Source organism: Thalassophryne amazonica, chromosome 1 (assembly GCF_902500255.1).
Source record: "Thalassophryne amazonica chromosome 1, fThaAma1.1, whole genome shotgun sequence".
In the NCBI taxonomy this organism is placed as follows: domain Eukaryota; kingdom Metazoa; phylum Chordata; class Actinopteri; order Batrachoidiformes; family Batrachoididae; genus Thalassophryne; species Thalassophryne amazonica.
The window spans coordinates 124,469,111-124,483,955 of NC_047103.1; the positions used below are offsets into that span (position 1 = coordinate 124,469,111).

The 14,845-nt window shown below is 39.6% G+C and overlaps 1 protein-coding gene across 1 annotated transcript in view; it reads right to left on the reverse strand.

Moving 5' to 3' along the window:
• Positions 1–11,764, reverse strand: part of LOC117513884 (rho guanine nucleotide exchange factor 7-like) — a 139,350-nt gene extending 127,586 nt beyond the window's left edge. The window contains 2 exon segments of the mRNA XM_034174122.1: positions 9,702–9,785; positions 11,562–11,764. Coding sequence (XP_034030013.1) covers positions 9,702–9,785; positions 11,562–11,726 — 249 coding nt within the window. The 5' untranslated portion in view covers positions 11,727–11,764.
• Between the last annotated feature and the right edge of the window lie 3,081 nt (positions 11,765–14,845).

Here is a 14,845-nt window from a genome sequence, read left to right on the forward strand (position 1 = left end):
GCAGCATTTGGAGCTGTGTGAACAGAACGGACGACGATTCTCGTTTCTTTCTCGCAACAAGACAGGAGTCCCAGTTAGTGACTTTAATCCGCACAAAAGTGACTCAAAAGTGACTCAAAAATTAATCAACGAAGCAATGATCGAAGCACTGCTTTCGATCTGCGAATCACTGCTTCGATTGGTTCAAGGTTCAAAGCAAAGCCGCGCTGCAGAAAAGTTGACTACAGACTGCTGCAGGGTATGTAATCAATGTAGAGAAATTATAATTTTCCATACAAGCACCCCCAAAACAACGGCCACTCTGAAAGACCGATAAGGGAATCGTTAAGTAAAAAGGTTATTGATGTCGGTGGATCGAATCATTTCTTAACGATACCGGAAAGAAACCGGTTCTCGATACCCATCCCTAATCATGACACTCGCCTGTTTTAAATTAGGTGTTCTTTGAGCATTCATCAACTTTCCTAGTCTTTTGTTGCCCTGTCCCAACTTTTTTGAAATGTGCTGCAGGCATCCATTTCAAAATGAGCAAATATTTGCACAAAAACAATAAAGTTTATCAGTCTGAACATTGTGCCGCCTGAGGGATCGAAGGTCACGAGCATTCAATGTTGGTTTTCGGCCTTGCCGCTTACGTGGAGAAAGTTGTCCAGATTCTCTGAATCTTCTGATTATATTATGGACTATAGATGATGGAATCCCTAAATTTGAATGCTTATTTCATGCAATAAAATGCAAATTAATTATTTAAAAATCATACAATGTGATTTTTACATTTTTTTTTAGATTCTGTCTCTCACAGTTGAAGTTTACCTACGAAAAAAAATTACAGACCTCTCCATTCTTTGTAGGTAATAAAACTTGCAAAATCGATAGTGGATCAAATACTTATTTGCCTCACTGTAATTTTCCAAGCCATAAAGCAAAATCTTAATAAAAGTCTGCTGACCAGGTAGCATAGTCAGCTCTTTTCTTTTATGATTGCACAGCTTTTTTGAATGACTACAATCAATATTATTGTGTGTGGTACCACACAACTCCCACTAGTCCTCTCTTCACACCTTCCGTGGAGCAAGATATGACCTGGCATGACCCAGTGTTGTGCAAACAGATGCAAACACCCTAACACAGGTTTTTTTTAATGTTGATAACAATGATAACATTTTTAGCGCTAATCTGCCATCAGAGAAGCATTTTCTGGTAATTTTAATCACACTTTACGAAACCAGTCATTGCTTCACTTCAAAAACATCACCTTGTTGGAGTAATGAAATTTCCACACCAGTTTTAGTACCAGCAGAGAGTATTACCTTTAGTAAAAGCAAAGAGAAAAAGCATGCACAGCCTATAACGAACAACAAGGATTATAATACTGATAAGCCATCATCACAATTATCAATACCACGACACACATTTAGAAACACATTTATACCAAACGCCAGGGCATGTTGCCCGTGGGGATCCACAGGCTCTAGGTTGGATAGTGTTTATAAAATAAGTAGCTGACATTTTTCAAGGGTGATAATAAAGTACGCAAAGTTTCCATAATGAGTTGGAATGGTGTGTGAGTCCAGAATGATTTTAGAACCTTAGAGCAGGTTTTTTTTTTTTTTTTAAACTCAACCCTTTTATTTCCTGTTAATTATGTAATTTTTTAATGATAATTTACTGTCTTAATGTAGTTATAAATTGTTTAGGTTCTTGTTATCATATACACACTATTATTAATTATCATTATTATTTTATCACCATCATCATAATTATTATTATTTTATTTTATTATTACTTCTATTTTGTCATTTGATTTCTAACTGGAAATAGGTATTTCCATGTATTTTAAACATATTTACAATTATATTGTGTACTTACATTAAACTTAATAAATAATATCATGCACGCACACACGCATGCACACCCACACACAGGCATGCTTTTAATATATTGATGATTTACCGCCCCTGCTGCAGTGACATGTGAGTCCAGAATGTAATTATCAATGTCCATTGTTGTTAGCTAATACCCATAGTTTCTCTAAAAATATTAGTCCTATCAATGTTCTGTTTTGGCGGCGTTCATCCATGACCCAAAATACATAAGCATACAAAACAACGTCAGTTCTCCCCATTTTGTCCCTGATCGAAGTTATACACATGCACGCAAAACCTTCTGTCTTTTCTCCATTCTGCCGTAAGCATGTGCTTTTATTTTTACACAGCCACAAACAGAGGGGGTGGCAGAAGACATCAAATGCCCTACACTTCCCACTCATGGTAATGGCAACATGACAACTCACTCATGGTAACAGCAACATGACACTTAACTAAACTGACTTAACCAGCTGAATGACAAAAACACAATCAATCAATAACACCAACAACACTGTTAAACTAACATGAACCACAATAACAAAATGAATGCAAAGGTGAAAGTAGAGCGTGAAGTTGTATGTCTGTCTATATGCCCTGCGACAGACTGAAGACCTGTCCAGAGTGTACCTTGGCTCTTGCCCAATGACTACTGGGATGAGCTCCAGCACCCCCCACCCCCCGCCCCGGCTCCACTGTGACCCTTAACTGGAATAAGCAGGTTTAGAAAATGGATTGATGGAAGGTTGAACATTATTAGTAGAATTCATATTTACTGGTAAATTAACTAATGGATAATTGCCAAATCTGAAAATAATGATAAACAAAAACACATGATGCAATGAGCACCCCGCCTCACCCTCCACCACTTAATGTTTGCTTGATCTCTTTGGATTTTGAATAGGGCTGCCACAACTAGTCGACTAGTCATGACTACGTTGACTATTGATACCATCTACAACTAATTTAGTAGTCGACGAGTCATTTGCTTTGAACCTTGAAACAATGAAGCAGTGCTTAGATCCGTTGCTTCGTTGGATCTTTGCTTCGCTCCTCTTCACAAGCGGCAACTCCGCTTCTTAACCCCTCTCAAAGCCATTTAAATATGTCAATCGTGAGTCACTTTTGTGCAGATTAAAGTGATAACTGGGCCTCCTGTCTTGTTGTGAGAAAGAAACAAGAATTGTCTTCCGTTCTGTTGCGCCAAACGCTGTGCCACGGAGTCAAGTTAGAAAGATAGAGTCCGTTTTGAATTAATAACTTCAAAGTGAATCACCATTTAAATAAAATTACACCGCTTTCCAAACGTTGTAATACAAACAATAAACTGCAATCGATCAAAATGTTTTTTTTTCCTCCCAAAATGAGACATCCTGCGCTGAAGTGCAGCAGCCCAAGACTGTATGGCTGCAGACCTGCAGACTCCAGTAGCCAGCTGAGCTCAGCTAAGACGTATGGAGAGACATCCATGCCGTTAATGTCTGAAAGGAAATGCTTTTGATAAAAATAACAGATTTTTTCCTATCTATGTCCAGAGATCAAGGATCCACCATATAGAGTTTATTTATGTCCACAGATCAAGGATCCAGTGACCAATTTCATATTTATTTACTTTAAAACTCAATGAAATGTTGACATAGAAAACCTGAAAAGCCTACTTGTAGCACACAGAAAATTCAGAGGAGGTATTGATAAGGGAATCGATAACTGATAAGCAGAATCGATAATGGTATCAATATTGATAAAATGCAATAAGCTGAAATTTACATATGATGCGACTAGTCGACTAATCGCAAAAAATAATTGTTGACTAGTTGACTATCGAAATAATCATTTGTGGCAGCTCTAATTTGGAAATAAAATCAAACAGCAGTGTTGCTGAATTAACCACACTACCACATTAGGATTTGAATAAATGGAGCGATAGCTCTGCTTTAATTTATAGTATCATTTATGTAGACCAAATATTAATGTTTTTTGTGGCTGATTTATTAATGTGAACTGCCAGGGTTTAAGAAATATTAATCATCAAAAAATGATGTTCACTTCACTGACGTGGTACTTATTTAGGATATCTACTTAAAACGTGATAATCTAATTTTGTTTTCATATTATCATGATCATAAGAAAGTATGACTGCCATACGGTGCATCCAGAAAGTATTCACAGCACTTCACTTTTTCCACATTTTATGTTACAGCCTTATTCCAAAATGGATGAAATTAATTTTTCCCCCTCAAAAGTCTTCTCACACCACCCCATAATTATATATATATATATATATATATATATATATATATATATATATATATATATATATACATTTTTGCAACTTTATTACAAATAAAAAAAACTGAGAAATCACATGTACGTAAGTATTCACACCCTTTGCTCAATACTTTGCTGATGCACCTTTGGCAGTGTTACAGCCTCAAGTCTTCTTGAATTTCATCCAGGATATCTCTGTACATGATATATCTTTGGTTCCTAAGTCCCAGAATTGTATTTTATTTGCTGGTGATATGACTGTGTTCTGTAGTGGAGATCATTCAGGGCAGCTTTTGGACATGGTGGAGAAGGAATGGCAGAAATTGAAGCATTGTTTGATTCAAACAAACTATCACTTCATCTTGGTAAAACAAACTGTATTATATTTGGAAATAAGCCCAGGAATTCAAATAGAAGATTAACAATACATGATGCTGAAACTGAAATTGTAACTGAAACCAAATTTCTTATTACTGATGATAAATTAAGTTGGAAAACACACATAAATGATATTAAACCCAAAATGTCAAAATCCATTGCAATTCTGTACAAAGCCCAAGGTTTCCTCCCTCAATATTCATGAATCACTTTATATTATGCATTAATAGCTCCATATATGATATACTGTCTTTAGGTGTGGGGAAACACATATAAAACAAATACCAATTCAATATTTCTATTGCAAAAGAAAGCATTAAGAATTATCAGTTATAAATCTCATCGTGAGCCAACAACCCATAATTTATTTGCCTAAATATTCTGAAATTCATGGACTTAGTTGATTACATTACAATACAAACTATGTACAAAGCAAAAAACAAACTTTTACCTAAACATGTCTAAGGTCTCCAGTTATAATTTGAGAGGAATACTGATATTTGATAAAACAAGGACTTGAACTACTATAAAGTCTGTGTCTCTGTAAAAGGAGTGAATATTTGGAACAACTGTGCCAAGGGTATTAAATTATGCTGTACTCTAGTCAGTTTCTAGTTACAGGATGGACAATTAAGTTTATTGTTTTTGTACTATTATTTTTGGATTGTGTGATGTGCGCGATTATTATTTTGTTATGATGAGAAATTCATAAGTTCACTGTTTATCTTCAAATGTTTGTGCTTGTTCTGATTTTTTTGGTTTTGTTATGAGGAGTAAAATTTACTGAGGTAAACAGGGTAGGTGGCTATAACCTTTTGCTTCTACCTATACCCTTTCAGTTGCTTGGGTTAACAGAAATCCATTTTGTTTTGTTTTGAGGTTTTTTGTACTGAAACGTTTTTCTCTTTTTTCTTTGTACTGAAATAAGCATTGCTGCATTCATCTCCCCCTCAATCCTGACCAGTTCCTGCCGCTGAAAAACATCCCCACAGCATGATGCTGCCACCACCATGTTTCACTGTAGGGATGGTGCCTGGTTTCCTCCAAACATGACAACTGGCATTCATGCCAAAGAGCTCAATCTTTGTCTCATCAGACCACAAAATTTTGTTTGTCATGGTCTGAGAGTCCTTTAGGTCTCCAGGTGGGCTCCCATGTGCATTTTACTAAGGACTGGCTTCCATCTGGCCACTCTACCATACAGGCCGGATTGGTGGATTGCTGCAGAGGTGGTTGTCCGCTTGGAAGGTTCTCCTCTCTTCACAGAGGAATACCAGAACTCTGACAGAGTAACCATCAGGTTCTTGGTCACCTCCCTGACTAAGGCACCTTCTCCCTGATCGCTCAGTTTAGACAGGCGGCCAGCTCTAGGAAGAGTCCTGTATCTGAACTTCTTCCATTTATAGATGATGGAGGTCACTGTGCTCATTTGGACCTTCAAAGCAGCAGAAATGGTTCTGTATCCTTCCCCAGATTTGTGCCTTCAGACAATCCTGTTTTGGAAGTGTACAGACAATTCCTTTGACTTCATGCTTGGTTTGTGCACTGACATGTTCTATCAACTGTGGGACCTTGGGACCTTATACGAGGGCTGTCAATAAAGTTACGGTCCTTTTTATTTTTTTCAAAAACTATATGGATTTCATTCATATGTTTTTACGTCAGACATGCTTGAACCCTCGTGCGCATGCGTGAGTTTTTCCACGCCTGTCGGTGACGTCATTTGCCTGTGAGCACTCCTTGTGGGAGGAGTCGTCCAGCCCCTCGTCGGAATTCCTTTGTCTGAGAAGTTGCTGAGAGACTGGCGCTTCGTTTGATCAAAATTTTTTCTAAACCTGTGAGACACATCGAAGTGGACACGGTTCGAAAAATTAAGCTGGTTTTCTGTGAAAATTTTAACGGCTGATGAGAGATTTTGAGGTGATTCTGTCGCTTTAAGGACTTCCCACGGTGCGAGACGTCGCTCAGCGCTCTCAGCCGCCGTCGTCAGCCTGTTCAAGCTGAAAACCTCCACATTTCAGGCTCTATTGATCCAGGACGTCGTGAGAGAACAGAGAAGTTTCAGAAGAAGTCGGTTTCAGCATTTTATCCGGATATTCCACTGTTAAAGGAGATTTTTTTAATGAAAGACGTGCGGCGCGCGTCGGGACGCAGCCGCCGCGACGCTCCGCCACAGGAAAAACACCTCTGTTGAAAGCCTTAAGGACAAGTTGGAACATGTCCTGCCTGTTAAACAATTTCTCATATACTCACTCCACTGAAAGCCATCAAAAGCCGCCTGGATTTTACAAATGGTTATCAACACGGAGGTGTTTTTCCTGTGCTGCCGCACCGCGTCGGCTGCGTCCCGATGCGCGGATCCGTCCACACGTCTTTCATTAAAAAAATCTCCTTTAACAGTGGAATATCTGGATAAAATGCTGAAACCGACTTCTTCTGAAACTTCTCTGTTCTCTCACGACGTCCTGGATCAATAGAGCCTGAAATGTGGAGGTTTTCAGCTTGAACAGGCTGACGACGGCGGCTGAGAGCGCTGAGCGACGTCTCGCACTGTGGGAAGTCCTTAAAGCGACAGAATCACCTCAAAATCTCTCATCAGCCGTTAAAATTTTCACTGAAAACCAGCTTAATTTTTCGAACCGTGTCCACTTCGATGTGTCTCACAGGTTTAGAAAAAATTTTGATCAAACAACGCGCCAGTCTCTCAGCAACTTCTCAGACAAAGGAATTCCGACGAGGGGCTGGACGACTCCTCCCACAAGGAGTGCTCACAGGCGAATGACGTCACCGACAGGCGTGGAAAAACTCACGCATGCGCACGAGGGTTTCAAGCATGTCTGACGTAAAAACATATGAATGAAATCCATATAGTTTTTGAAAAAAATAAAAAGGACCGTTACTTTATTGACAGCCCTCGTATGTAGACAGGTGAGGTGTGTGCCTTTCCAAATCATGTCCAATCAACTGAAACAGGATGCACCTGAGCTCAATTTTGAGCTTCATGGGAAAGGTTGTGAGTGCATATGTACATGTGATTTCTTAGTTATTTATCTTTAATAAATTTGCAAAAATCTTAAAAAAAAAAAAACTTTTTTCAAATTGTCATTATGGGGTATTATGTGTAGAATTTTGAGGAAAAAAAAAAAAACTTCATCCATTTTGGAATAAGGCTGTGAATACTTTCTGGATGCACTGCATGTATACTTTTAGAATGAGTGCCAGGTACTGATTTATAAATGCGACCAATTTTCCTTAAGTTCTATTTACACAAACACTGTCGATTCACTGTTGTCTCCCAGACTTTTTAATGCTCTTTTGTTACAGTGGTCGTGTTTCCTTTTTTTTTTTAACATTATGTCCTAGCTCCCATTTGTAGCTCTTGCTCACACTGTGTTAAGTGTATAGTCCACGTGTTCTCCATTTCAGCATCCCAAAAACTGTAATCAACCTTGTGGTCTATTGTAGAAAGCTATAGACAGGGGTGCACACAACTGGTACTCATGGTGCTTGTGCATGCTAAAATAAATGATGTATAGCAGAAAACACAAGGGAAGTGCTTCATAAGAGGAAAGCAATGACAGACTGTAGGAAAAGTGTTTCCCTCTGCTGTGCATCAATGATGTTTAGCACACACGAGCACCATGAATACCAGTTATGTGTACCCCTGGTTATAGATGTGCTTTGATCTGGATTATCTGCACCTGGCTTGACCAAGTCACTCTTGGGCAGATCTGGAGCCATCTCCCATGCAGACGTCACTGACGTAGTAAAACAAACAAACAAAAATCCTCTTTGTCACTTGCCGAGAATGGACAAGATTCACCCTGAGATGCTGAATTCTCTGGATGATGTTGGGCTGGCATCACAGACACGCCTGTGTAATGTTGCATGGAAGTCATGGATGGCACCTCTGGCTTGGCAAACTGTAGTGGTAAACCCCACGTTTATAAAAGGGGGCCAAAGAGTGTGTTAGACACCACCAGGGCTGCCACTTGTCACCAGTCCTGTTCATGGACACGATAACAAAGCACAGTCAGGAACTAGAGGGTGCCCAATTTGGTGATCTCAGAATGATGTGATTCCTTTGGCTTAATTAGACAGTGACCGCTCATGTACACTGGGCAGATATGAGGCTGACTGTGAAGGTAAAGGGATGAGGATCAGTATCTCCAAACCTGAGTCCGTGGTCCTCTGTTGGATAAGGGTGGATTGTCCCCTCTGGCTTAGGGGAGTTCAAGTATCTCTGGGACTTGTTCAGGAGTCGGGGCAAAGCCATCTATTCATTAGTTTATAATTAGAGTCACAGTGTTTGGAATGAGGCTTTCATATCGACATGGGAGCGGAGAGCGGCCCCATGTTGCACTGCCATGTTGACACAATAGTCCAAATGGGACACACGTGCAGTCTTTCACCTATGCAGAGAAGACTGAACAAAAGGGAGGAACCAGTAGCTGCTGCTACATACACTATCTCCTGGTTGCTAGATCATGTTAAAAAGTGAAATGAGAATCATGCATATTACTTATAAATGGTAAATGAACTGCATTTATATAGCATCAAATGCTCAAAGCACTTTACAATAATGCCTCACATTCACCCCGATGTCAGGGTGCTGCCATACAAGGCGCTCACTACACACTGGGAGCAACTAGGGGATTAAGGACCTTGCCCAAGGGCCCTTAGTGATTTTCCAGTCAGGATCTTCTGGTCTCAAACCCAACACCTTAACCACAAGACCATCACCTCCCCCATATTAATTATCATAAGTAATGTGCCAAAGAAGCAAAAATGTGAAGAAAATAAATTGTGGCCACTGACAGCACCTTGCAGTTTGCACCCTGACCACTAAAATCCTGACACCAAATCCTGCACACTGCAGCTTTAAGGGACATGTGAAAAAGTGACAGCATTAAGTACAGGCTCATCCATCTCCTGCTTTACTGATACAACAACAACAGCAACACTAATAATAGTTGTTGTTGTTAAAAATTATTTTGAAAAATGGCTTCCTATGTGTTAACTGTTGTCTCAAGTAAAACAACAGGATAATAATAAAAGGCGTTAATAATAAAGAAGCTGGTTTTGTTTTGAAAAGATAAAAACACTGAGAAGAGGATAATGTTTTCCAGCGTACACTGTGCTAGTAAGGTGGTGGTAATAATAATAATAATAATAATAATAATAACTCACCTCCACACCGAGAGCCGCACAGCCTTTAATGAACTCACTAATGTTCCTCTGACACTCGCTGTCGCTCCTCGGTTCCTGAAAGAACTGCACACAAAAACGCAATAAATAACCTACAATTAGACTCGAAATACCGCCGAATTATTGTCAAAGCAAGAAAATGTTTTTTTAAGTCTTATTTGAGGCGTTTCTTCACTTGCCACTTGCAGTTTTCGTCATGAGCAGTCAAGTTAACCAAAGTAATAAAGTGAGCGTTTGCCTTCAACTTTCAAAGTAAAACAGTTTCTTTGGAGTCGTCATAGTAATGATCGAGTTTTCCTGTTAGCGCCGTATATTCAGTCTATGCTAATTCTTGTGTGGCAATATAGTTCACTCTGTGACGACCACAATATAAATAAGTCAGAGGACTACAAGGTAAGTAGTTTCACCTTCTGTTTTCCTCAGCATTTTATTGCATGTGCCAGTATTTTATTGTTTTTTTTACAGAAATTAAATTGGACAGTTTTGGGTTATAAATGACAAATAAATCAATGAATCTTAACTAATTTTAGAGATCATGTTTGGAAAAGTAGTTGTCATGTCAATGCAGTGGCTCAAAATATTACTTGTTTTTAAGATAACCAGTCTACAACTATTTAGTCTACAAAAAGTCCACTTTAGCACGCATTTGTTAGTAGTAAAATAGTGAGAAAAAAGTAACAGCATGTGATCTATACGAAACGCCGACAAAAGCAGCATATATGTATGCCTTTATTTTGAATGCAACAGTGCAGCCTTCTGTGTTGGGCTGTGGTATACTGACAGTAACTTGACAAAAAAACACGCTCTCCCATGGAAGCTGGATCAGCAAAGGCAGGATATGACGTAATAGGCTCAATGTCCACTTTGATCCCATCGAGTGAATAAATAGAAATCGATATGTGATCCAGAATAATTACATTTCTGAAATTACAATAATTGGCATGTCCACATGCATTTATGGTGAGATAGATAGATAGACAGACAGATAGATAGATATAATAATAATAACGACAACAACAACAATAATAATACATTACATTATTTATAATACACTTTACATTTACAATAAATCCAAAAGTACTACAGTCACTAAAAATAAATAAAAACAGAAATGATAAGAGGCAGATAAAAATACATAATTAAAAACATTGGGTAAAAAGAAAAGTTTTCAGGGCCTTTTTGGAAGATTCCATGGTCTGACAGACAGACAGACAGACAGACAGATAAATTTAAAGGAAGGAAAGTATTCGATGTAGCTTCCATCTCTTCTCTCTCCTTACACACACACACACACACACACACACACACACACACACACACACACACACACACACACACACACACACACACACACACACACACACACACACACACACACACACACACACACACACACACACACACACACTTTTTTGTCTACCACATCCTTAATTGTTTTAATTATTTAGAACAATTTAACTCCAATTTAGTTTTTGTATAATTTGAAGTTAAAATGATTCCCAGTAATTGATTTGTTTTGTGCCAATATATTGCTTTGTGCCACAAAACCTATTGCTTATTATTATATGATCGCTCTGATCATCAGTGTCTGTCTGTCTGTCTGTGTACAAAGACACTAGTAGAAGATGGATTTTGTGTGGTCCTTGGGGAAGATAAAATATGATTAAAATTTTTAAGGCAGATCTCTCATGAAAAATATTCACCTCTAACTTTTCCTTTTGCTATTTTTTTTAAACTTTTTTTAACAGGCCTTATGCCATCATAAAGACATTAAGACCCCAAATCATGAGGAGTTCCCTATGTTTGTCCATTATTTTGTGTTCATTTTCTGCAGTCACTTACCTTGTCTATGGTCCCAGGTCTGAGTCGGTCCAGCAGCCTGCACAGCACCGCTCCATCCTGCAGGGAGGTCTGGAGGAAAGCCTCTGGATCCAAGATGCTTTTCTTTGGAGAGTCCAGGACCCCCAGCGTGATGAGCCACGTTACCGTCTGCTCAGCCGAATTCATGTCTGCATGTGTGCAGCCTGTGCTGTGTGGTGGGACTGACCGTCTGTGATCATTCACACTGCTGCTGCTGGAAAACACACACACACACACACACACACACACACACACACACACACACACACACACACACACACACACACACACACACACACACACAGGGGGAAACGACAAACAAAGCTGGTTCCTTCCTTTAAAGGCCCCTCATCGTCCCCATACCTCTCTCTCTCTGTCTGTCTCTCTCTGTCTGTCTGTCTCTCTCTCTCTCTCTCTCTGTATGTCTCTGTCTGTCTGTCTGTCTGTGTGTCTCTCTCTGTCTGTCTGTCTCTGTCTGTCTGTCTCTGTCTCTCTCTGTCTGTCTCTCTTTGTCTGTCTGTCTCTCGCTCTCTCTCTCTCTGTCTGTCTGTCTCTCTCTCTGTCTGTCTCTCTTTGTTTGTCTGTCTGTCTCTCTCTCTCTCTGTCTGTCTGTCTCTCTTTCTGTTTGTCTGTCTGTCTCTCGCTCTCTCTCTCTGTCTACAATTAGATTACAATTTGTTCATGTAAATGGGGAATCTTCTTCACAGAATAAGGTTAATTATGGAGTTCCACAAGGTTATTCACTTTATACATGCTTCCCTTAGGCAGTATTATTAGACGGTATTGCTTAAATTTTCATTGTTACGCAGATGATACCCAGCTTTATCTATCCATGAAGCCAGAGGGCACACACCAATTAGCTAAACTGCAGGATTGTCTTACAGACATAAAGACATGGATGACCTCTACTTTCCTGCTTTTAAACTCAGATAAAACTGAAGTTATTGTACTTGGCCCCACAAATCTTAGAAACATGGTGTCTAACCAGATCCTTACTCTGGATGGCATTACCCTGACCTCTAGTAATACTATGAGAAATCTTGGAGTCATTTTTGATCAGGATATGTCATTCAAAGCGCATATTAAACAAATATGTAGGACTGCTTTTTTGCATTTGCGCAATATCTCTAAAATCAGAAAGGTCTTGTCTCAGAGTGATGCTGAAAAACTAATTCATGCATTTATTTCCTCTAGGCTGGACTATTGTAATTCATTATTATCAGGTTGTCCTAAAAGTTCCCTGAAAAGCCTTCAGTTAATTCAAAATGCTGCAGCTAGAGTACTGACGGGGACTAGAAGGAGAGAGCATATCTCACCCATATTGGCCTCTCTTCATTGGCTTCCTGTTAATTCTAGAATAGAATTTAAAATTCTTCTTCTTACTTATAAGGTTTTGAATAATCAGGTCCCATCTTATCTTAGGGACCTCATAGTACCATATCACCCCAATAGAGCGCTTCGCTCTCAGACTACAGGCTTACTTGTAGTTCCTAGGGTTTGTAAGAGTAGAATGGGAGGCAGAGCCTTCAGCTTTCAGGCTCCTCTCCTGTGGAACCAGCTCCCAATTCGGATCAGGGACACAGACACCCTCTCTACTTTTAAGATTAGGCTTAAAACTTTCCTTTTTGCTAAAGCTTATAGTTAGGGCTGGATCAGGTGACCCTGAACCATCCCTTAGTTATGCTGCTATAGACTTAGACTGCTGGGGGGTTCCCATAATGCACTGAGTGTTTCTTTCTCTTTTTGCTCTGTATGTACCACTCTGCATTTAATCATTAGTGATTGATCTCTGCTCTCTTCCACAGCATGTCTTTTTCCTGATTCTCTCCCCTCAGCCCCAACCAGTCCCAGCAGAAGACTGCCCCTCCCTGAGCCTGGTTCTGCTGGAGGTTTCTTCCTGTTAAAAGGGAGTTTTTCCGTCCCACTGTCGCCAGGTGCTTGCTCACAGGGGGTCGTTTTGACCGTTGGGGTTTTTCCGTAATTATTGTATGGCTTTGCCTTGCAATATAAAGCGCCTTGGGGCAACTGTTTGTTGTGATTTGGTGCTATATAAATAACATTGATTTGATTTGTCTGGCTGTCTCTCTGTCTGTCTCTCTTTCTGTTTGTCTGTCTCTCTCTGTCTGTCTCTCTCTGTGTGTCTGTCTCTGTCTGTCTCTCTCTCTCTGTCTGTCTCCCTCTCTGTCTGTCTGTCTCTCTTTCTGTTTGTCTCCCTCTCTGTCTCTCTTCTGTTCTGTCTGTCTCTCTCTCTCTCTCTCTCTCTCTCTCTCTCTCTCTCTCTCTCTCTCTCTCTCTCTCTCTCTCTCTCTCTCTCTCAGCGGATGTTGGTTTCACCGTCACACAGATCATTGTCCAGCCAGGTACAACGGCTTCATCACTTCCGTTAAGATCCTTCAAATTAAAACGCATGGCAATAAAATTTGTATTCAATTTTTTTATACTCATTTTTACACAGAACTCACGATCCCCGGCATGGGAGGCGGACTCTCTAACCAGAAGGATGAAACCCAGGGCTCTGGCCAGAGAATCCTTTAGCTGTTGGGGAGTGAGGTTTACTAAATACTATTGCACAGCGACTCCTGCTGGCCTCCGTTACAATTACATATCACCGAATTGAACACTTTTATGTTGAAGCAGTAATTGTATTTCCGCTTTTAGTTTGGCTACATCCCACTAGCTTGACACAGTTAATAGCAGATTTGAGGACTGTCCCACACTGATAGCCAGCTACAGTTATAAGTACTTAGCTCTAAGTACATCTTTTTTCTTAATAATAATAATAATAATATCTGATGATTTTTGAATTGCCATTAGATTTTATGTCTTATCCAGTTTGTCAACTGTCCAATTCCAGGAATCCCTTACCAAAAATAGTACTGATAAGTATATAAAAAGTAAACTGGAAGTATACTTGAAACATACTTGCATGTACTACTTTTTGGTAAGGGATGTGGTGAACACGTGTGCAGCACGTGTGCTCACTGAACACATTCTTCCAAACATAAAATAAAATCAAACCCTAGAGGTTATGGCAAACGCACACGGCACTGAACATGAATGAATAAAATAAATTATAAATTATGAACACGAATGAATATTGTGCATGATAAACTGACGGCTGGCTGGCTGTGACGTCATGTTCGTCACAGTCACAGCCAAAGTCAAAACAGCCAGCTTTATGTTGCAGTGCCCTCTGGCGGATGGTTTGGCTCTTTGTTATTCATTCTGGTCATCCACGGTGCTATTTTTATAGAAAGACAGGCTGA